This window comes from Sturnus vulgaris, chromosome 17 (genome assembly GCF_052056855.1).
Source record: "Sturnus vulgaris isolate bStuVul1 chromosome 17, bStuVul1.hap1, whole genome shotgun sequence".
NCBI lineage: Eukaryota > Metazoa > Chordata > Aves > Passeriformes > Sturnidae > Sturnus > Sturnus vulgaris.
Genome location: NC_142259.1, coordinates 9618101 through 9639780, shown reverse-complemented (window position 1 = coordinate 9639780; position 21680 = coordinate 9618101). Strand labels below are relative to the sequence as shown.

Here is a 21680-nt window from a genome sequence, read left to right as displayed (position 1 = left end):
TGGGGTGGGCTCCCAGACCCCCGAGGGGAGCTGTGGGGTCAGGCTCAGCCAGCTGAGGAGCCTCTGGGCAGCCAGCCCCAAGCACGGCTTCCTGCTGCTCGCTGCAATCCTCCAGGCACTTTGTTGTGGCTGCACAAACTCGGAGTTTGGCAGGAGTTGCCGTTTGCTCTCTGGGGCCTTTCCAAGGTGCAGCGGCAAAAATGCCAGCAGAGAGGGAAAGGGGCTCATTGTACTCCTGACCTGCCCGTGCCTGAACAATGCAGCCTGTAAAAATATAATTTCTATTTATACAGCCCTCCTTCCCGCCTGCAGACCTGGCTCAATTATCCCATATCTTACAGATTCCAGTATCTTACACAGTGAACAGGGAATTGTGGAATGCAGTGGGAAGGGATCCCCCACCCCAGCACTGCTGCTGGCAGATCCTTCTCCCTGGGCATGGTGGGGTGCTCCAGCCAGACTGGGAGATCTGTGCTCTGCTGGAAGAGCAAGGCCAGGCTGGTGTCCAAGGCTGAGCGTGTTGTGCCTTTCTGTCAGCAAGAAAAAGGATGTTGGTGCAAAACCCACCCTTGAAAATGCACCCAGCCCCCTTCCAGCACAGGCTCTATCCCAGTCAGGGAGCTGAGGAGGATTTAATCCGTGGTTTTGCCTGTGGCACAGCAGGGTGAGGACCACACACCCCACGCTTTCCATGGAGAATTCCCAGACCCCACTGACTCACTGTTCAGGGAAATGGCCACAAACGTGCCACGTGTCTTGCATCCCTTCACTGCAGTGCCTGTGCTCGCCTGCCCCAGTGCCACCACCCCACTTTGGCTTTCCTGTCCCACAGCAGGGCCCGTTTGGCAGCCAGGGAAACTGAGGCAGCAGTGATATGACCAGTGCAGAGGGCACGAGTGTAGGTTTGAACTGCATCTGCTGCATCCCAAGCCCATGGACAGGGCCTGGCAGCCAAGGGGAGGTGCAAAACCCTGCAGGATGCAGCCCCACCCCCCTTGAAGTCTCAAGGATTCCAGGGTTGAAAATTGAAACCAGGTGAATTCGATATTAAAAAAGTGTGCGCCCCCCGCGCAACACCGGGGAGTGGGGACGGGGGGCCCGGAGCTGCCGTGGGTTTCTCACCAGGCGCTGGTTGTCACCCAGAGGTAAATTGCCATGCCTGGAAGGGGCAGGGGCTGTGGGGGAGGCTTTGCCCAGCTCCTCGGAGAGCGTGCGGCACGGGGCCAGCATCCGCAGCAGCTCCACAGCCCCGGGCTCTGCTCTCCATCCCGGCACGGCTCAGCCCTGCGCTGTGTCTGCCAGCGCCGGCCCGGGCAGCGCATCCTGCTCCTGCAGTGCCAGGGAAGCTCTTCCCCAGCCGTGATTTCCTCAGCTGGTGATGTCTTTACCCACCCCAGGCAAGATTGAATCAATAACCCGGAGAGGGGCATCTCTCCCAGGGTCTGCACACTCGTTTGCATCCGTGCCGGGCACCTTCTCTCCATGCGTGGTCCCCAGGGCAGGAGAGGGATGCATCCCTTCCCAGACACAGCTCAGAGGGATGCTGGGCTGCAGGGACCCCCGCACCTGCCTGTGGGGTGGCCTCAGAGTGCTCTGTCCCTGGATTTTTTTGTCCCCAAGCCTTGAGCATGCCTGGGGCTGTCCTGAAGCCAGAGGTCACCTGGCCGTTGTCCTGTTCCTGGTGGGAGGATGCAGCTGCTCCATGAATCCTGCAGGATATGGGGGATGGCATCCCGTGCTGCGGAACTGTGAAGGGGGGAGGTGCTGGGGCCACTCGGAGGGGAAAATCCCCCTTTTCCTTGAGGTGTTTGCAAGGGGAGATTGCAGAACCCCCAGGCTTCCACAGATGAGCACAATCTAGGGAATTTCTTCAAAAGCAAAACAGGAACATAATGGAAGTTTTTGCTGCCCTAAGGGGTTGGGGTTTTTGTTCACAGTCTGACTGATGCAGGAGCTGGGACCACCAAATGGAGCTGTCATGCAGCAGGCACACAAAGGCTGTAAAATTTCCTATGCTGTCAAATTAAACAGTGGAATTCCTTGGCAGGCAGCATCTTAGACACAGAGAGCTAACGCAAGGCTCAAAGATGATCAGTCAGACTTGGAAAATAAAAAATATCCATCACAAACAGCTCATTGTAAACCACATCCTCCACGTGCTGGCCCCAGCCACCCCGAGCTCCAGAGCTGAGGGCACACCTTGCCGGGTGCTCTCCATCAGCAGGAACAGGCAGTGTTTGGGAGCAAGGGAGTTACCTTTTCTGATTCTTCGATGGCCACACTCCCTTCTCAGGTTTTGCCCTCAAAAACAAGGGTGTGCCCATAATGCTCAGCTATTTTAAGAGCACTAGGAGCCGGCTGCTTCCTGCCAGTCCCAAGCGAGGCCATTACACAAGCCAGGAGCAACTTCCCCGGCGGCCACAGTGGCTCACCCCGGAGAGAATGAGGCTCAGAGTGCTGTGCCAGCACCAAGCACAGGCTCCGGCAGCTCTGGCTCAGCTGAGCACATCCCCAGCATCCTTCCAGGGAGGTCACACACTGCTCATTTCTATCAGGGCAGCTTTAGGCTCTCTCCTCAGTGCCTGTCCTTGTTTGATGCCGAGACACCAGGTAGGATTCTAAACGGCTTTATAGGGCTCCTACTGTGTGTGCACATGTGTGCACTGGGGAATGTCCCTGTGGAGTCGGGGGAAGTTGTAGGGAGCTGCTCCCATGGGGGATCCACTCAGGGATGGGGCTCTCACGTAGAAAATGATGCCCCTCCCAGTCCCAGCCATGAGCTGGGGGGATGAGATAAGGACTGCTGAGCACAGGCTGCCTTGACATGAGCCTGTGGACACGTGTGTGTAGTCACAGAATCAATAGGTTTAGAAAAAAAAAAAAATCACAGAATCAGTAAAGTTGGAAAAGTCCTCTGAGATCATCAGGTCCAAGCATTATACATCTAAATGGGACAGCCTGAGCACCCAATGTGCCATGGGGTGCCCTAACAGAAAGGAGAACATGGGGAAGAAGGTCAGTGGCACACAGAAAAGGAAATTGCAGGCTTTAACCACATGAATGGAGCAAACTGGACTGAAACGCTTCCCAATTCAACCACTTATCCCCTCGCTACCCCTGCTTTTGTGTGGTCTCTAACCCTGTTTTTTTGCGGGGCCGGAGAGCAGCTGGAGAGTGTCCAGTGACCCCCGGCTCCCTGCACGTCCCCCAGGGGTGGGATGCCACAGGCCACCCTGCAAGCCCCGTCCCTCTTTCCATGCCAGCACGGATCCAGCTGGAATCTGTGTGGAGGAAACTACAGCAAACGCAGACCTGGCTTCATCAAGAAGCCACACCATGATGCCAGCAGCAGCCGTACGGAGGGGTCTGTCCCCGGGAAAAGCCACCGTGGATGCAGTGTTGGGACCCTACGTGTCCCACGCCGGGGTCCCACGCAAACCCTGCTGTGGGTGCCGGAGCCCTAAGGTGTCTTGTGGAGTGTGTGGCACACGGGGGACCTGTGGGGTGCGGGATGGTCCCCTAGGCGTGCCATGGGGTGCAGAGTGCCCCTGTCCCCCAGGAGTGCCATGGGGTGCAGAGTGCCCCTGTCCCCCAGGCGAGCGCAGGGTCGCGAGGTTGCAGGCGTGCTGGGTGGTCCGTGGCACTGGCATCCCGCACCAAGCAAGGGCTCCACCTGCCCTGCTGCCCCGGGGGCCCCTGGGTGGGGATGCTCCGGTCCCCCAGCCCCTCGGCCGGCAGGACCGGGTGCGTGTCCGGGTGCGTGTCCCCCCGGGGGTCGCTCGGTGGGGATGCTCCGGTCGCTGGGCCGGCAGGACAGAGTGTGTCCCCCCGCTTCCCCCGCGGACCCCCCGCGCTGCGCGTCCCGCGCCCGCCTCCCGCGCCGGCAGCGCTCCACCCCTTCCCCTCCCTCCTCTCTCCTCCCTCCTCCTTCCTCGCTCCTCCTCCTCCTCCTCCTCCCTCTCCCTCTCCTCCTCCTCCTCCTCCTCCTCCTGCTGCTGCTGCTGCTGCTGCCCTGCTCCCCTCCCGCGGCGGCGGCGCGGGGCGCGGCGGGGCTCGGGCGCTCCCGCTCCCCTTTGTTCGCCGCGCCGATGGCGGCCGGGCCGGGCGGCGGCCCCGGGGCGCCCAGCGAGGAGGAGGTGGTGGACCTCTGCCGCAGCCTGGAGGTGGGCACCGTCATGACCCTCTTCTACTCCAAAAAGTCGCAGCGACCCGAGCGGAAAACTTTCCAGGTGAAGCTGGAGACGCGGCAGGTCATCTGGAGCCGCGGCTCCGAGAAGGTCGAAGGGGCCGGTGAGTGCGGCGGGGGGAGCCCGGAGGGAAGGGGCGGCACGGGGGCTGCGCTGCCTCGGGCGGGGCTGCGGGGCCGGAGCCGTGCGGGGAGCGCCTGGGGCTCGCTGGCGAGGAGGAAGGAGAAAAAAAAAAAAAAAAGAAAAATAATGAACCTCCAGGCTCTCCGTGCCCGGCATCTCCCCGCGGGCAGCCTGGGGGGCGGAGAGGGGTCCGGGTCGCAGCGTGGGGCCGGCCCCGAGCGCGCTGGATGCGCGGGGGATGCGCGGGGGATGCGCGGGTCGGTGCCGCCGCTGCCCCCTCCCAGCGCCGCCTCCCAACTTTCCGTATCCCTGTTCGGCACCGAACTTGCCCTGGGATAAACGAGGTGTTTTCCCAGGTGGTGCCTTGGTGAGCAGCACCTAAGGGCTGTGGGAGCCTCAGAAGGAGGCTTAGGGAGGATTAGTGTGAGCCCTTTTGCGGTTACACCTCGGAGCAACAGATGAGACCAAACGGAAAAGGTTAAAAAGTAGGAAAACCGACCTAAAATATTGTACTGTAGTTCTGTTCTCTTCCCCATTGCCCTCACATCAGCCCGAGGGTGATGGCACAGGGTCAGGTGAGCCCCTGGTTCCCGTTCTGGATGGGGACAAGGAGGACAGAGGAAAGGATGCATAACAAACCTGAGTGTAAAAACAGAAAGATAGATGGGAAGGGGGTGAGAACTGGCATGCCCTGCACTCTTAGCCTTGGTGTTGGTGTCCCAGGTTTTGTTAAATTATCCTTCCCGCCCCCATGTGCAGCAGCACGAGGACAGGGTCTCTGTTGTGAGCTGGGTGTGAGGAAGAGGGGACGTGCACGAAGGCCAGCTGGTGGGAGAGCTGGTGCTGGCCATGGCACTGCCTTCCCATGCTGAGGGGTGTGACTGAGGCCCAGCAAGGCCAGGGAGGAGTTGTCATCTCTCCTGGCAAGTGCTGCTGGTCCGGGATGGAAAGGTGGGATGCTGTTAGTACCAGAGGCTTAGATGAGGAATGGGCATGGAGATGGTTACACATCTCTGCAGCAGGTCCACAAAACGCCAGTTTGGGGCTTTAGTTTGCCCTAAGACCCTTCGAGTCCTCTACCTTCTGCCCTATGGTGTCTCCAGGCAGATCTGGAGGGAGCCTTGGGCTCCTTTAGCATCATAAGGATATGAAGCTCCCCCATCTCTTTCCCGGAATGGCCTCTGGGAGCAATGAGGCAGTGTGAGAGGGAGGAGAGAGCAGCATTCTATTGACCTCGGGCTTAAGTTGTTCTTAAACTAAGGCACAGCAAGCGTTGGTTTTTGCTAGGGAGATTCTGGTCTCGGGCAGAGCCTGCAGACCACATGTGCCCATGGTGGACAGAGGTCCCCACAGTGTCTGCAGGGGTGATTGTTCCTGGGGACAGACCTAGATGTGACCTGGGACCTTAACTTGGGAGAAGTCTTCAGCTGCTGTACCAGAACTGTGGGCCTAACAATGATAAAGCCATGGCTGCAAGGAATTCTTGTGCTGTGCAGACATCCAAGAGCAGAGCAGTGAAGGCTAAGAGTGTGTCCCAGGAACCGAAGTGATTGTGTTTATTTTAATGGCACAGAGGAAAATTCCTTGGGACTTCTCTACTGTGCCACAGGCAAGTTGGCTGGTGGTTTTGGGCTCTGGGTTCCCCACGTGTGCCTCCCAATGCTCTTGGTGTCCCACACTAGGTGTGACCCTCCCAAGGGGCAAGGTGAGCCTTGCTGGACACAGAGGACATCAGGCTGAAGAGTTACTGTATGTTCAGCCCCATCTCTCTGGTGCCAGATGCTTTCCCCATGATGTCCTCGCTCACCGAGCATCTCGCCCTGCCCTCCTCTGGTGTCACCCAGCAGCCTGAGCTTGCAGGGCTGAGGAGCAGAGCTTTGCTGTAACACTTCCTGGACAGAACTGTGGGGCTCCAGGTGGAAATATCAGCCTGTGTACACAAATAGTGACTGGGTTTCTAGGCAGGCAAGGCAAAGCCACGGGATCGATGGCCAGCAGTACTAGGTTCTTGGCCAGCTTCCCTGTTTTTATCTGGATGTGCTTTCTGGGCAGAAAGAGGATGCCTAGGAAAAGCCAGGTGTGTGACAGCTCCCCTTCCTGTGGCAAATACACCAATGTGTTCCCCTTCTGGCTCATCCCCTCGAGGTCAACATTGCCATGGCCACGGTAGAAACCAGAGGGGGAAGTAATCTGGAGTTGAGCTCATCATTTTCAGTGCAGGGTGGTTTCAACCATGGGCAATGACTGACCCAGTTCTCCCCATGAAGACAAGCCATGCCAGCATAGGGAGCAGTAGGCTGGGGCTGGTAGGAAGGCTGGGTTTTGCTTTTTGTGGTGATACTGGTTTGGCCTCAGCATGCACTATGAGGAGAGCAGCCAGCTCTCAGGAGGTGAGATGTTCCCATGGAACAGCATCTCTACCAAACGTGTCTGGGGACTTGCAGGACAAAAATTGCTGTGTTCATGGGTCAGTAATGGATGTTCTTGTGCTTTTTGAGAGCTGGAGACCACCAGGGAGTTTTAGACCACCCTGGATACACGTTAAGTTGTCTAAGTAGGAATGACTCTGGGGTTTTATCCATTTCAGAGCAAGTGAATATCCACAGTATATCACATATGGAGGTTTTGGGCTCGGGGCACGTCTGTGTGGATGGCCATGTCTTGGAGAGGTCTGTCTCCATGGACACCAAGTATAGAGGATCCCCTGTGCTCCTTTCTCTGCTCCTGGTGGGCTGTGCAGAAAGAAGATGTGCATTTGTCCCAGGGAGGGGTGGGTGAGGATGAGGGATCTGGTGTCAGCCACTCCATGGCTGACAGTGCTGGGAAGAGCACAGCCCCCGTGGCTGCAGCTGGGGAAGCTCCTGTTGCATGGTGGGCAGTGCATGAAGGGACAGAGGGCCAGCTGGCTCATCTGCAGGTGGCCTCAAGCCCTTGGGCTAAAGCTGCACTGAGGACATGGTCTGGGCACAGCCTCTGCCATCACTCCCTGGTGTGTTGGTGCTCGTTTCAGAGCTTTGCCATCACTGTCAGTGGTGTCGTGGAGCAGCTGCTGCCCCAGGATCTGTGGGGGCTGCTCTGTCAATACTTCTGATCTCTGCTGAACTCTGGGGGGGTTGCAACAGGCAACCAGTTCTTTGCCTTAAAACAATGTTTGGGTAATGCTTGGCTTTCTGTGCACACTGATGTGGAGCTGCGAGGGGAGCAGAGCCTGAGCAGGCTGAAGGTCACCCCACTGCTGGAGAGAGGTCCAGGGAAGCCCTGTCCTCTGTGCCTTTGGTCCCTCAGCAGTGTGGTGCTGCTGGTCTGGGTTCCCTCACTCTGCCATGCTGCCCTCCCCAGAGGTGATGTGCCACCCTTTATTTCCAATTACTTACTGAAGCCAGCGGGGTCTGACTGGCCTCTGTGAGGAATTTTTGGAACTTAAGGGTGAAGACCTCTCTGCTTCAGCATCTCCTGACAGCAGGGAGGTTGGACCAGGGGGATGCTGGCTGGGGAGGAGCCTGTGTGGATGTGGCATGTGGGGACATGGCTCAGTGGTGGACCTGGCAGTGCTGGGTTAATGTTGGACTGGATGGTCTTAGAGGACTTTTCTACCTGATGATTCTATGAAGGGTTGGGTGGCATCACCACATGTGCTGTGGATGGACAGGTAACCAGCTGGCCTCAGTGGCCACCATGAAGCTGCCCAGCCTTGCCTGGAGGTGCTGGGGGACCGAGAGCAGGGAGCCCTCGCTGGAGTGGCAGCCCTGTCCTCGTGGCCTGCTCTGTGACTCTTGTGTAGTGCTTTGTGAGCGCTGCATAAAGACACTGTGTGTGTCCCCCACGTCTCCCCTGCCTGAGCAGCTCTGGCTGGGCAGCAGGCACAGCAGGGCCCCCAGCCAGCTGGGCTGCCACATGAAGAGCCTCTCCTCTTGGACAGGACCCTGCTCTTCAGCTCACTCCAGAGTGATGAGAATCTCCACGAGCTGAGGACTGAGGAGGAGTCAGTCCCCTGGGCAGGAAGCCTTTCCCTTTCCAAAGCAGTTGTCTCGTCCTGTACTTCTTAAAAACTGTGCAAAATGCAATCCTGGTTTGTGCCAAAGAACAACAAAAAAAGGCATTTTCTTTCAATTAATACTTGTTTTTATTCATAGGGTTCCAGCCAGGTTTAATTACCAATGCATTGCTTTCTTGCTCATCAACTCTGCAGAGGGCCTGGCTGCTACAATAGGAAGAGTGCTAATAATTTTCTATTCTTTTTGTTAAGCACCCAGAGCAAAGTAGAGCTAATCCCTTAAGTCAGTTGTCTTTTATGCATTTATTTTCTTTTAAACTTCCTGTGTTAACTGATTCTTTATTTTTAATAAAAAGGGGTCTCACATTCTTACCTTCTCGTGCTGGGGGGATTATAACCCAGCTTCAAATTGAACTGTTTGCCTTGAAACACGTCAGAAAATTCAGAGAGTGAGCTGAAAATTTGGAGCAGATGTTTGTTTTATAGGGGAGAGAGAGAAGAAAAAAGAACTACCTCAAAAAAATCCTGGTTGCATTCTTGCTTTCAGTGAAATGAGCTCAGTCCCTTGGAGGTGGAGAAAAGCCATCGCCTGTGTAAAAGAAAAGAAATGAGCTGTAAAATATTAATGCAAAGTGGCTCTGAAATGTGGCTCGTACTCGCCTCAGCCGTTTCAAGCACCAGCCTCTTTTATTAGTCCACTGGGGCATAGCTTTTTTAATTATGTTTTTTTTGGGGCCATTTGCTTAAGCTGAGGAGCTTGGAGCTCCAAAGAAGCGAGTGAGCCAGAAATAGTTTTCAAGGATAAAATAACTTCAGAGTGAGCTCCTCTTGGGGTGCAGGATAGCTCCTGCACTGGGGGTTCCCTCCTGCTCCACCACCAGGGATGCAGGATGCAGCAGGATGCCCTGCCATGGGCAGGAACGGGAGGAGGGTGGTGCCTGGAGCAAGGGCTGCAGAAGGGCTGGGGTGGGAAGGGGAGAGTGTGGCTTGTGACTGTCGGGGTGGTTGAAACTTCCCCTGCTGCAGCTCTGCTGTGGGAGTTTCTTGAGGGCAGGTTTTTGTGTCCCCCTTCCTGCTTACCAGGGCATTTGTGCTACACACAAAGCAAGCGAGCTCTGCTCTGCCTTCACCTCCAAACTGAAACAGCCTCTCCCCTCACTTCACACCCCTTTGTCATTCCATTTTTACTCTTGGTAGCATCTTCCAGGAGGAGCAGGCTAGAAAACCCCTCCCCATGCAGTAAGACACATTACCTCCTCCCTTGGCATCTCAAAAGCTTCTCTGCAACCTGGAGAGCAGCTGGAAGTTGCCTGGCTGGGAGGCCAGTGTTTTCCTCTAGTACCTGCACCCACGTCATCCATCCATCTGGTTCCTTCCTCTGCCAGTCAGCCACGTGGAAGGAATTGGCTCATGGGGTTCAAGCCCACTAATTAGAATGTGCTGGAGAAGTTTTGCAAAGTGTTGGACTGATTATTTCTCACCAACATCAAGGGGCTGAGTTTTTCAGGGCTTGGCTTTCCCCTTGCCTGCTGGCTGGACACCACGTGTGGTGGCAGGAGCACCTGAGGGAGCTGGATGTGAACATCTGGCCTTGCAGGGTGCGTGCCAAGAGCTGCCATGCTCAGCTCCGTCACCTCCTGTCCCCAGGGGCTGTTGTGGTGTGGGATTTTATACAGGACTGTAATGTGCCCCATCTCCAAGCTGAGGAGCTGGGCCAGCAGTTGCCCAATCCAGCCTGCCATCTCTCTGCTGCTGTTTGAGCTGCCTTGCCTGCACAGCGGGGATGGTCACCCTTATCTCAGAGCATTTGCTCCCTCTCTTATCTGATGGCAGTGGCTGCCCTGTGAACATCCCCAGGACATGCTGACTGTCCCCTGTCCCCTGTGAGCAGGCGTGTGACCTCCTGCATATCTTACAGATTGCAGACACAGGAGGAAAGGCTCTGCAGCCTTGGTGGGAGTCAGTGCTAAAGTCCCTGGCCCTGAGCAGTCCTGAGGTCCCCAAATGCTGCACGTGGCAGAGCAGGCTTGGCCATTGAGTTGCCCAGGAGTGCAGACTTGGTGTAAATTCTGTGTTCTGGGAACCTGGGCACTGCTCTTTGGCTGAGATCTTCCCTTCCAGAGAGCACGGGGGCTGTTGTGTCCTTTTGGAACTGGCCCGTGTCAAAGTGTGCTGTGGCAGGGAGACTGGTAAAACTTGGGAACACTTGGAATGGAGCAGGAGCTCTCAGAACAGACCCTCACTTGTGACTGCCTTACAGTTTTGGCTACATCACACAAACTTCTGCTCCAGTTGCAGGCTTATTGATGAGCTGCAGCAGCTCAGCCTGTGGATGGCAACTTCAGAAGCTGCTGGAAGATGTTTGACTGTGTGTCCAACTCCTCTGTCTCTGCCAAAGTGGGATCCTGCTGGGGTTGGCTTGACAGACAGTTTGTGCTGAGCATCTCATCCACGGGGCTGGCAGGCAGGAGCTGTGAGATCTCTGAGGTCAGCCTGTGATTGCTGTCCTGCAGGGCTGTAGGAGTAGCCCAGCACTACACCGGTGGTGGCTGTGGTCTGGTGGGTGGAGAGACCAACAGTGACAGTCTGTGCTTGATGCTGGGTCAGCCAAGAGCTGGGTTGGTGGCTTTGAGCTCAGAGGTGTGTGACAATGGCTCTAGGAGCTGTGTGGCCAGGCAGGGCTGCAGCCAGCCCCTGTGCTGTGTCCCTGCTCCTGAGCTGCTGCTGGTTTTGTGAGACCCAGTGTAAAGCTCACACTGAGGGAGGGTGTGGGGAGTCCAGGAAGAACTTGCAGCGTGTGGTGAGGAGGTGTGTGCCTTTGAGCACAGAAAACCCGAGCAGCTCTGAGTTTAAAAATCATTGGCTGCACCTTACCATACAGTAGAAGGAAATGGGTGAAGTCAGTGGAAAAGAATTTTTACTTTTCTAGTGTTCACTGAGGTTTAAGGGCAGTGGAAATCAGAAAATTTTGAAGCTCTTACAACGCTTTTGAAAAGTTCCCCCCCACATCCTCCCTTCTTCCCCTTGGCCAAACAGGCTTGGCAAGTGGATGGTGGAAGATGATGTTGGAAGAGAGCAACCAGAGGGATACCTGTCTAGAGAAGGATAAAAGGAGAGGGCAGCTCTGGGTGTTGCTCAGATGTGCAGCAGCTGTATGGAGAGAGCTGTGTAGTGCCTGACATCTGGGGATGCTCACAAAAACCTGTGACCACCCCAGCAAACCTGGGAGGCTCCTCAGCTCACTTGGCTGTGGGGGTTGCAGCTGCTGGTGCCCCATATGAGCTCAGTTTCACATCTAGCACATCCTCTGCCAGTGACTGTGCCCTGCCTGCACGGGGGTGGGTGGGTGGGTGATCTCATGGCTTTTCCCTGCTCATCTGTTCCGCTGAGTGTGGTTTTGCTGCTGGAGCTGTTACATCAGACAGTGCTGGGAGGGCATCTCCCAGAGCAGGGAGAGCCCTTAGGAAGGGACATGGTGACAGCAGCCATTCCTAAAGGGACTCTGTAGTGCTGGAAAAAGCTGTCCTTCTAAATGGTTTTAATCTTTCAGTTTTGAGTATTCTGATTTTGCACAAAGTGCTGTGTTACATGGAAAAAGCTTTTTGATGTTGATTCCAATGAGAAACTTCCTCATTTCTGAGAATTTCAGCCTTTCTGAAGATCTCCCAGTGCTTGGAACTCTAAGCCAGGGCTGTCTGCTTCTGATCTGCCAGGCTCATCCCTCCTGTCCCAGGAGTCCTTATCTCTGAGAACCTTGCTGCCTCTCAATCTGTCCTTATCATCTATTGAACATCTTGATACTCTGGGTGGCAGGAGGATTCAGGATTGTGGAGCACCCTGAGCACCCAGACAGCCAGGGGTTGATGTCCCTAGCAGAAGCTGGCCACTCTAAATCTGTACAAGTCAGCAGAGCTTTAGGATCCTGCCTGCCCATACTCTGAAATAATACTCTGTGATTTTCAAACTGCTTTTTAGCTCTATCTCTGCTGTCCCTGTGGTCTGGTGGCTCTTTAGCCTGATCTGGGGTCCTGAACTTGGCTGGCTGGGGAGCCATGGAAAGCCTTCCAAAATCTGGGATGGATGTCTCCCTTGTTTTCCTCTCAGGTCCTCCCTTCTGTTTGTAAACATTTGTGGCTCTGAGGTTTTGGTCAGTCCCTTCTTGTGCTGTCAGCAGGGTGCCTCAGAGCATTCCTGGCTGGCCAAGCCAGGCAACCCATGGTGCTGGTTTAAAATCATCCCAGGGAAGGTCATGGTCCAGCACACAATCTGCTGTGATGTGGGATGTTGTGCTGAGCTGTTTGCCCACTGGTCTTAAGGATGCAGGGGCCAAAAGCCACAGCAGAAGGGGCAGGACTGTGACTTACAGGTTGTGTTTTCTCCCCAACCCATTACTAGCACATATATTTTCTTTTTCTTGGAATATGACCCTTTTTTTCCTGCCTCGACATACAGAATCCCAGAGCTGTGCTGTCTTGTGTTTGCAGCTCACCTCCAGCCTTTATCCATACGGGGCTGAGGGGTGTGCAGGACTCCTGCCTTCCCACTGTGGTCCTTTGGGAAGTGACCTACTGGCTGAATCGTCTTGGGGACAAGGGTTGCCTTTTCTGCTAGCCCCAAACTCCATCCCCAGGAGCTGGCTGTGTGCTGTGTCCCCTGCCCAGCCAGGATCCCAGTGCCTGCAGGCATGGCTGCAGGAGGGCCACTGTGCTCTGGGTGCCACACAGCCATGCTGTGGATGCTCTGCTGCCTCCTGACTGTGAGCTGCTCCAGCTGTCCTGCTCTCCAGCTTTGCTGGAGCTCCTCTGATTCCCTCTGTGCTATCCTGTGCTCCTCTCCTCCTGGGAGTGCCCTGTGCAGAGCCCCATCCTGCTCCCTTGGAGCATCACCCCGTGGTAGGGCCACACCAGCCAGAGCTGGAAATGGCCACATCAAGGAAGGCTGTGCTCCACAGGGACCCTGGGCAGAACAGCTGCTTGAGAGTCTCTTTCCTGTTTACTTGCTCCCAGAAGTGCTGATGGTGTGGTGATTAAAGGACACCCCCCTGCATGTGCCCTTGCATCCTTCATCCCCCCCCTCCTCCTCCTCCTCCTCACCTCTGGTGGTGTAATTGATCCTCAGCCCAGGTCAGATAACGGGGCTGGCTGCAGGTGGGGGCTTGGCCATGCTGGGAGCAGGAAATGTCTGTGAGGACTTTCACCCCCTTGGCTCCCTGCCCTGGAAATCTGCGCCCCATAAATCTGCTTCCCAGCTGGCAGGGGGTGGGGACTGCCTGGCTTTGTTTGCTGAGCATTTGGACGCTGCCTGTCAAGATCCTCCTTGGTGTGAGGCTCTTCTGCCCCTGGGCTCATCAGAGCAGAGCACAGAGCCTGCTGCTTTGTCTCTCCAAGCTCCTGTGCTTGGATACTTGTCCCTTAGACATCACTCATGCACCTCTGGCTCCTCTTGCCAGGATTCCAGGGCACTCTGCATACCCTGCTTCTCTCCTGAGCTTGCACTCCTTGTCCTGTTAATCCCTGCCAGCTCACAGCCCTCCTCAGTTTCAGAAGACAAAAAAGCTGTGTCCCTGGTTCCAGAGCAGACCCCAAGCAGTGCCAGGACACTGGGGAGTTGGCTCTGCTTGTCTCTATGTCCCAGCAAAGCAGTAGAAATTGATTTTTTGTTGGTTTTTTTTTTCCTCATCTGTGTCTCACATGTCCTGTACTGCCTTGTGTCAGCCTGTTCTCAAGGTCTTGCTGCTAGCTGGATTATTGTCCCTGTCATCTCCAGCAGCTCAGGCTCTGGGGCATGTTGTGAAGAGGTCTGGAGGTGAGGGAATGAAATTTTTGGAGCATTGATGCATCAGGTTTGATATGAACCATGAAGTAGGTTGGAGTACACACAGGAAGAGGTCTCCAGTTCTGGGGACCTAATAAATCCCAGCTGAGGTAATTAAAAAAAAACAACAATCCCAAGTGGTTTCACACCATCACCATGAGCTTCTGCTTCTCCCCCATGAACTGAAAATGTTGTCACCTGGCAGAGGTGTGTGGCTTGGATGGTGTCTGCTCAGTGCCTGGGCATCCTCAGCTGGATGGTGCTTCAAGGAAGCTCCAGCTGTCCTGCTCTCCATCTTTGCTGGTTATCCTCCAAAATGTTGCCTTGGCATTGGAAGGTGAAACCAGCCCAGGGCTGTCCCATCGTGGTTAGTGCAGATAAAGCAGATCTGGTGGAAAGGGAAGAGGAGAGTCACTGTTTCCATTTCTAACTACATTGGGACAGGTTTGATATCCCCAGCAGCTGCTCGGGTAACTTTGTGTCTAGTTTGTGTTGGGGTGGGTAGAGGTGGAGAATCCGAGGAGGAGGGGGTGACAGGAGGGGGTGACAGGAGGAGGCGCCTCCCTGCGTGTCTTGGTTGGGATGGTGCAGCCCCTGGCCTCTCTGCAGACAGTGGCACAGAGGGAGATCCAGGGGAGGGCACACATCTGGGAGTCACATCTGTGCTCTGGCAAATACTCAGCCCTGCCAGTCTCAGAGCAGCTTTTGAATTGAGCATGGGATAGGAAGAGGTCAGGCTGTTGTGGTGACCTCGAACAGCTCAGCAGCAGATGGGATCTTTATCCCATCTTTCTCTTCCCACTGTTGGTCTCACACTGCAGAGTTCAAGCCTGGTAGGGACAGGGACAAGCCCTGCTGCCCACTGAGGATCCTGGCCAAGAGGCACCTCGGCTGTAAATTGCTGTCACAGAAGCTTGGTTGTGTCACCTGGTGGGGTGGATGAAAACTGAGTCCTAGCTTTTGAACATCACTGGCATTTGCTGCCACCATGGCAAATCTTTTCTGTCCTTTGGTTCTCATTCCTTGCCTTTGTGCCCCGTCCTGGGCACAGTGTGTGGTCACTCTTGTCTCCAATTGCTTTGTGACAGGGCATGACCCCTGGGCATGGCAGGCACCTTTGTTGAGTGCAGAAATCCCCAAAATGCTCCAAGGAGAGCTTGCTGCTGTTGGACACTCAGGTTCCCAGATCCACCTTTGCCAGGGCTTCTTCACTGGCCCTGTCAGGCTGTGAGCTGTGCATTCAGAACTGCTGGATTGCCACATCTGCCCTTCTGTCCTGCTTGGTTTCTGCCAGTCTGCTTGGTCCCATCCCCTTCCCCTCACTGGCAGTGAGCACTCTGGCTAGAGGAGAGCCTGGGGACATCAGTGACCCTGTAAGGTCCAGGAGAGGGATGCAGAGATGCTGCACAGAAGGGTTCCCTGTTCAAGCCCTTCCATGAAGGACACTGGCCCAGGGAGCAGCTTCCTTGAGCCTCTCACCCTCTTCCATGCTGAGACACAGCGTGGATTGGTGCCTCACCAATCTGTCCCTGCCCACCTGTGGATCTCCTTACAGCTGTAAGATCTTCCCTGCAGGGAGGAGGAGTGGCAGAGGCAGGAGCTGTGCTCACAGATCTTCATCCCATCCTCCCTTCAGTTTATTCTGCTCCTTTAAGGTCATTGTATTTCTCATCCAGGCAGGGCTGTGGGGGGTGGAACCTGCGATGCCGTGCAGAAGAAAGGTCACCTTGGGGGTGGATTGTGGAGCCTTCCCTAGACAGGGAAGAGCACCAGTGTTGAGCTTCCCTTTTCCAGATGAGTCAATGGAACTTTGTGCCTCTCAGACAGGGCAGTGACTGAAAGGTCTCTCTGCTGGCTGCCACCGGCCTGATTTCATCTGGGACAGGGACACCAACATCTTCAGAGCAGCATCCGTGCAAGGAAAAACTGGGGCTTGCCTTGGCTGGAGCAACTCTGCCTCTCTTTGGGGTGGAAATGTGCTCCTGTGTCCAGTGTGGTGACAGTGCAACAAGTCCAGGGCTCTCCGAGGTGCCAGCCTTGCTACGTGGGAGTGGGTACAGCCAGCAGCCCTGGATGCCCAGCTTGGGATTTGGTACAAAACCCCACAGCTCCACAAAGACAAAATTTCCATGAAGGACAAGAGGGAGCCCCAAGGTATTCCAGGAGGAGGATTGCTGGAGCCCTTGCCTGGCATTTGCCATCTGCTGCCTGTCTCCTTCATCTCCCCACCACTGGCTGTGGGCAGAGGCTGTGAGGTAGCAGCATCCTGCTTTGCTCACTTGGAGGATCAGCTCTGGTTTTTTACTCATATTTTCTTGCAGCTGAGGGTGAAGGTAGAGATGTGCTGAAGATAACAGGTCAGGCAGCTGCCAGCCCACAGCTGCCTCTGCTTCTCACATCGAGAGGATGTTCAAGAGCTCTTGAAGGCCACCTGCATGAGGCTGATATTGGCAAGGCAGCCTGGGAAGAGGCCACTGTGCCCTCTAGAAGCAATGTCTAGGCAGGACCTGTGCCTCGCTGCTCCAGCCCCTAACGTAGGATATGTGTGGGGTGGAGGAGGGAAGGGCTTTTCCTCACATCCTCTCCTCCAGCCCACAGAGCCATGTGGCAGTGCAGCATCTCCTAATCTCCCTGCACATCTCCTGCAGCTTCCTCTGCAGGTGATAAGGATTTTGGAGGGGGGAGCAGGGGAGGGAGGAAGAGGAGCTCAGAAGCACAGGACATGTGACTGGGGGGCACAGCAGAGGCTGTGACAGGAAGCCCCAGTGCCCACAGAGCAGCCAGTGTGGCCCCATGTGCCCTGCCTGGGCTGCCCAGGGCATGCTGCTGCCACTGCTGCCCATGTGCCAGTTGGTGTTTAACTCTCTGCCAGATCCTCTCACTGCACACTGAGTGACAGAGATTGCTGAGAGGTGAGCCAGGATCTGAGTCAGGATCCAGGCTAGCCCCAGTCACCCTGGCTAATCAGGAACTCCCCACTGTCCCATCTCCAGCCCACTGAGCTGTTTTTCCCTCTGGCATCTCCCCTCCCAAGGTGCTTTCTGTATGGATGTTGCTGGCTCTGGGGTAGTGATACTGAGACAGCCCTTCATAGCAAAATCCAGTGGCTTGGAGCAAAAAAATCCAGTTTGCTGACACAGGTGAGATGAAACACCTTGTTAGAGTAACCTGAGACACAGCTGAGATGAGTCTGGAGGGGAAAATAGCTTTACTGCTATTTACTATTTTATTTCATAAAATATATTTATCTGCATTTTTTCCTGAGGCGGAAGTATCACCTGCATGTTGTAGCAACAAGAGCAGTGGGACCCACCGGTCCCCTGGGCACCAAGATGTCCTGCCTGGGACAACAAGGGAAGCGAGAGGACATTTTACAGAGATTCAAGTGCTTAACTGAAAGGGCAGAGTCACCTTTTTAGTTCATAGGGGGTGAGGGATACTCTAAGGCACAGGGTTTGGTGATTGTTTGCCTCCGTGGATGCCTCAGCCATCCTCCCTGCCCTCTGAAAAACCAGTTAAGGTCAAATGAGAGACCTCAGCTGGTTTCTTGTTGTCCTGTCTGGATAAGGCATCTGTTAATGGCTCTGGCTCTTCCTCTGGAAACCTGATCGCCGGTGCTGAGCGGCGCGGGGGGATGCGGTGACCTCGTCTCGGAGCAGGGATGCTCAGTTCACCATTACTGCCTGCTTTAGGCCATGAAGGAAAGCTTGTGGCCTTGGGAGGTTGAGCTGTTGTCACTCTGAACACCGATACTGATGTGAGATGCATTCCTAATCGGCTGGGCTGATGCAAAAAATCGGAAAGGGACGCAAAGGGCAGGAGCGCCCTTGGCGCGTTCATTACGGGAGGGACACGCGTGTCCCGAGAGCCACCTGGATCCCTCCCCCAGCCCAATCCATCCCAGCCCGGCTCTGCCTGAGCCCCGGCAGGGATGGGCTGTGCAGGGCCGAACCTGGGCTCCATGAGCAGTGAGGGGCAGGGCAGGCTCCGGGCTGCAGGTGCTGAGCGCCCTGGCCCCCGGCCAGCCAAGCACTTAGAGCTGGTTCAGAGCCCACGGGGGACTTGTGGTGGGGGTTTTGTTTTCCTTGCAGGCGGTGTTGGGTTGCAGCAGCAGAGCCGAGGCGCTGGGCAGGGGCAGGGCTGCTCGGGGGATCACCTGGCTGGTGGGTACCAACAGGGACAGGTGAGGCAGGATGCTCCTGCAGGATGCTGCAGCCCCAAACAGCCACTGCTGGCCCGAAGAGCCACTGAAAGGTGGCACTGCTTTACTCTCCGTGCTGTTGCATAATAGATTTTTCTTGTATTTTACTCACATGCACATACATCTTTTTCCTCTTTCTCCCTGGGGGCCACCTGACCCTCCAGTGCCCCGTGCAGTGATGGGAAGCCTGGGGATGACCACATGGCTGTGCTCAGTGGGATCCACAATGTTAAATAGCAGGAAGACTCTTTTTTTTTTTTTTTTAACCTCTTTTTCTTTGCCAGAGTGAGTAGGCTGGAGGCTTTTCTGCTGCTCCTGGGCAGGATCAGTCCATGTCAGCCAGCCGAGGTCAGGCTGGGCTGGCAGTGACCCCTGTGGTTCTCTCTGCACCATTTCTCCCCAGGGAGACACAAACCTTTGCCTGTTGAGGGGGTGGGTGTTTGCTTGGAGGCTGTCCCTGATAAACCCATCCCGGAAAGTAATCTGGCTAAATGTTCTTTCTGTCAGCTTTTTAAAAATGTTTTTTAAATTTAATAAGTTTTCCATCTTTCCAAAAATCCTCTGGAGGTGGCGATTTTGCAACCCTCAGAGCCTGTTCCAGGCTGTCCCTATCCTTACACGTTACAACACCCTATCCATCAGCGGGTAAATGAGGCTTGGATGAAGTTTCAGTTTTAAATGACTTCAAGGGTGGATCTGGTTTTCATGTAACCAGAGGGTAATTTGGTGGGTTTTTTCTTACATGATGAGGGAGGTGGATCTGGGGTCAGCTTTTTCTTTCTGATGCAACCCACTCCTGCTGAAAGGAGGGCTCTTTGCCCAGAAATGTGACCTTTTTTTTTTTTTCTTTCTTTCTTCTTTTTTTTCTTTTCAGTGCTGGAGGCAAAGGGAGGGCCAGGCTGTTTCTTCTGGCAGTGGGCTGCAGGGAAGTTTGGGAGGTTGTGAAGGGCACAACTGTTTGTACAGCCATGGGATGTCGCAGTGTGGAACCATGTGGGGATCTCAGAGCATCTCTGGGCTGGATGGGCTTTGCTGCCTCCTCCTTCCTGGAGCCTCTCCTGGCTCCTGTCTGCACAGCCACCCGGGAGGGCTGGAGAGGAGCCAGCCTGCTCCAGGCCTCCAATCTCATCCACTGCTCATCCGTCCCTGCTTGCTGCTGCTTCTTCTCTGGGGCATCCAGCTCTGCCAGGCTGCAGCAGGGTTCATATTCCATCACAGAGCATCCCTCTGCCTCTGCCATCACTGCAGGACCAAGTTCTTCCTCTCTTGCCACATCCCAGATGGGATAAGGACCAGTTTGTCTGGGAGGCACATTCTGCCTCCCACAGCACGCCCTGCGAGAGGGCAGTTTGGGGAGGAGGAGATGGGGCTCACCTTGATGACAGAGGACTTGTCTTCAGAGGCCTTACCCCAGCTCACCTGCCCGGGTGCTTTACCCCCATGTCTTTGCCCACATCCTTGGCAAACCTTCCCCAGCAAGGACTCAAGGTGGGACACGTGGGCCGTGTCACAGAGCCCGTGCCACCAGTGACTGGAAACTCGCTGGTGCTGAGCATGGCAGAGCCTCCAGAGTGTGTCTGTGACACTGGCTTAGAGCAAAACCCCTCCACCCTCCTTTCTTGGGGGTCCCAGTCCCACAGTGCCAGAGGGAGGACTGGGAGGTTTCAGCCCTTGTGCTTGGGGACGCTGGCATTTGTGCTTGCTGTGCTTCATGCTCAGAGTCACTTCCTTCCAGGGAAGGTGTCGTAGGCAGTGGGTGGGAGAGGCTGCTGTGCTCTCTGTGGTGAGAAGAAGGCACAAACCAAACCCCAGCTGCCTTCCCCAGCACACACAGGCAGGTTTGGGAGGACCAGAGAGAGCAGCAAGCAGCTGCAAGCATGCGTGGGCTGGAGGTTCCTGCCTGATCCTCACAGAGGCTGCCCTTTGCCCTAGGAATTCCCTGCGTGCTTTTGTCCTTGATAAGCACCTCACTTGCTCCAGGGCTCTCTCCACTGCGTGGATTTTAGGTATGCACTGTGTAACAACAGCTCTGCCTCACCAGGTACCAACCTGCTGCTGCTCTGTGCAGGGAGGGGTGAGCACAGGGCACAGCCAACACTGCAGCATCCCCAAGTGCAGACAATATGCTTGCAGGGTGGTGCAAAGGCAGGCCAGGAATATCTCAGCACCTTCCTTTGGTAGTTATTATGAAGTATTATAAAGTAGTAGTGTAAATTACCATGAAAACCCACCTGACAAGTTTTCCCCCACTGAGTTGGTCAAACCCTGTATCTTCCAAGGACAGGATTAGTCTTCAACCCCACTGTGCTTGTCCTGGATGCAAAGACCTGAATTGAGATATTGGTTTTTAGGGGCTAAAATAACCTGCTGTGTCACTAAGGATAGGAGCACAGGGGTCAGGTTATGGCAGGGCTTGCTAACATTTGAACTGCCAGACAGCTCCTTTCCAAAGAGTAGGTGAGGCCTCAAAAAGTCACATTCTTGCTTATATTAGGAAGCTTGTCTGTCCTTCCTTTGCAGCCCCAAGGAACTGGGTCTTTCTATGTCTTGTAACAACTTGATGAGCTTTGGAGGATTATCAGATTCATAGAATATCCTGAGTTGAGAGGGAGCAACAAGGATCATAAAGTCCAACTCCTGGCTCTGCACAGGACACCCCCAAAACTCAGAGTGGTCAGTCTGGATATATCCTGTGCCAGGCAATGAGCAGGCAGCCACTGTCTCCAGATGCACCCACAGTGCTGCCCGGGAACAGGAGAGGGTCCCACGTTCTTTGTGCTTTGTGCTGCCCTCCCAAAGGTAATCCCTGTGTCTGCCTTGCTGTGGGGTTTGCAGAGAGCATCATCTCTGATGATGCAGTTTAGTGCTGTTGGTGGCTGCTGTGGGTGATGAGCAGGTCACATTTCTGTCTAGTTTTGAACTGCAGTAAATAGAAATGAAAGGCGAGATGATCCACAGTGAGTGCAGTAAGTGGAGTTTAATTGGGATGAATTACATGCCAGGTTTGCAGTAATCTCCGTCCTGCATTGCTCAGAACCATCATCTGCTTTGGAAATGTGACTCACAAATGTTGTTATTTGATTCCCACGAGCATTTAAGAAACTATTTTTCCAGGAAGCAAAAAAATTCTTGGGTTTGGGTTGGGTTTCTTTTTTTTCTTTTTTTTTTGCCTTGCTGCTGCTCTTGTTTTCTCTTTGTTCTATGGCAGTAGGAGTCCTTTCCCAGAATTTCCTCTGGGGAGGGAGGCTGGGAGATGCTCCCTTACCAGTGTCTCTTCAGCTCCTTCTCCTTGTTTGGCACTGATGCTCCAGCGTGCTCACAGCTGCCCCTTCCTGGGGATCCCTCTGGGGGAGACATTTGG

At 54.9% G+C, this 21680-nt stretch overlaps 1 protein-coding gene across 4 annotated transcripts in view; it reads left to right on the top strand.

Moving 5' to 3' along the window:
- Positions 1–4073: 4073 nt before the first annotated feature.
- PLCG1 (phospholipase C gamma 1) overlaps positions 4074–21680 on the top strand; it is a 41412-nt gene continuing 23805 nt past the window's right edge. For all 4 annotated transcript variants that reach the window (XM_014884006.2, XM_088175055.1, XM_088175054.1 and 1 more), the window contains exon 1: positions 4074–4290. In XM_014884006.2, the coding sequence (XP_014739492.2) occupies positions 4089–4290 (202 nt within the window). In that variant the 5' untranslated portion in view covers positions 4074–4088. The remainder of the gene's footprint in view (positions 4291–21680) is intronic.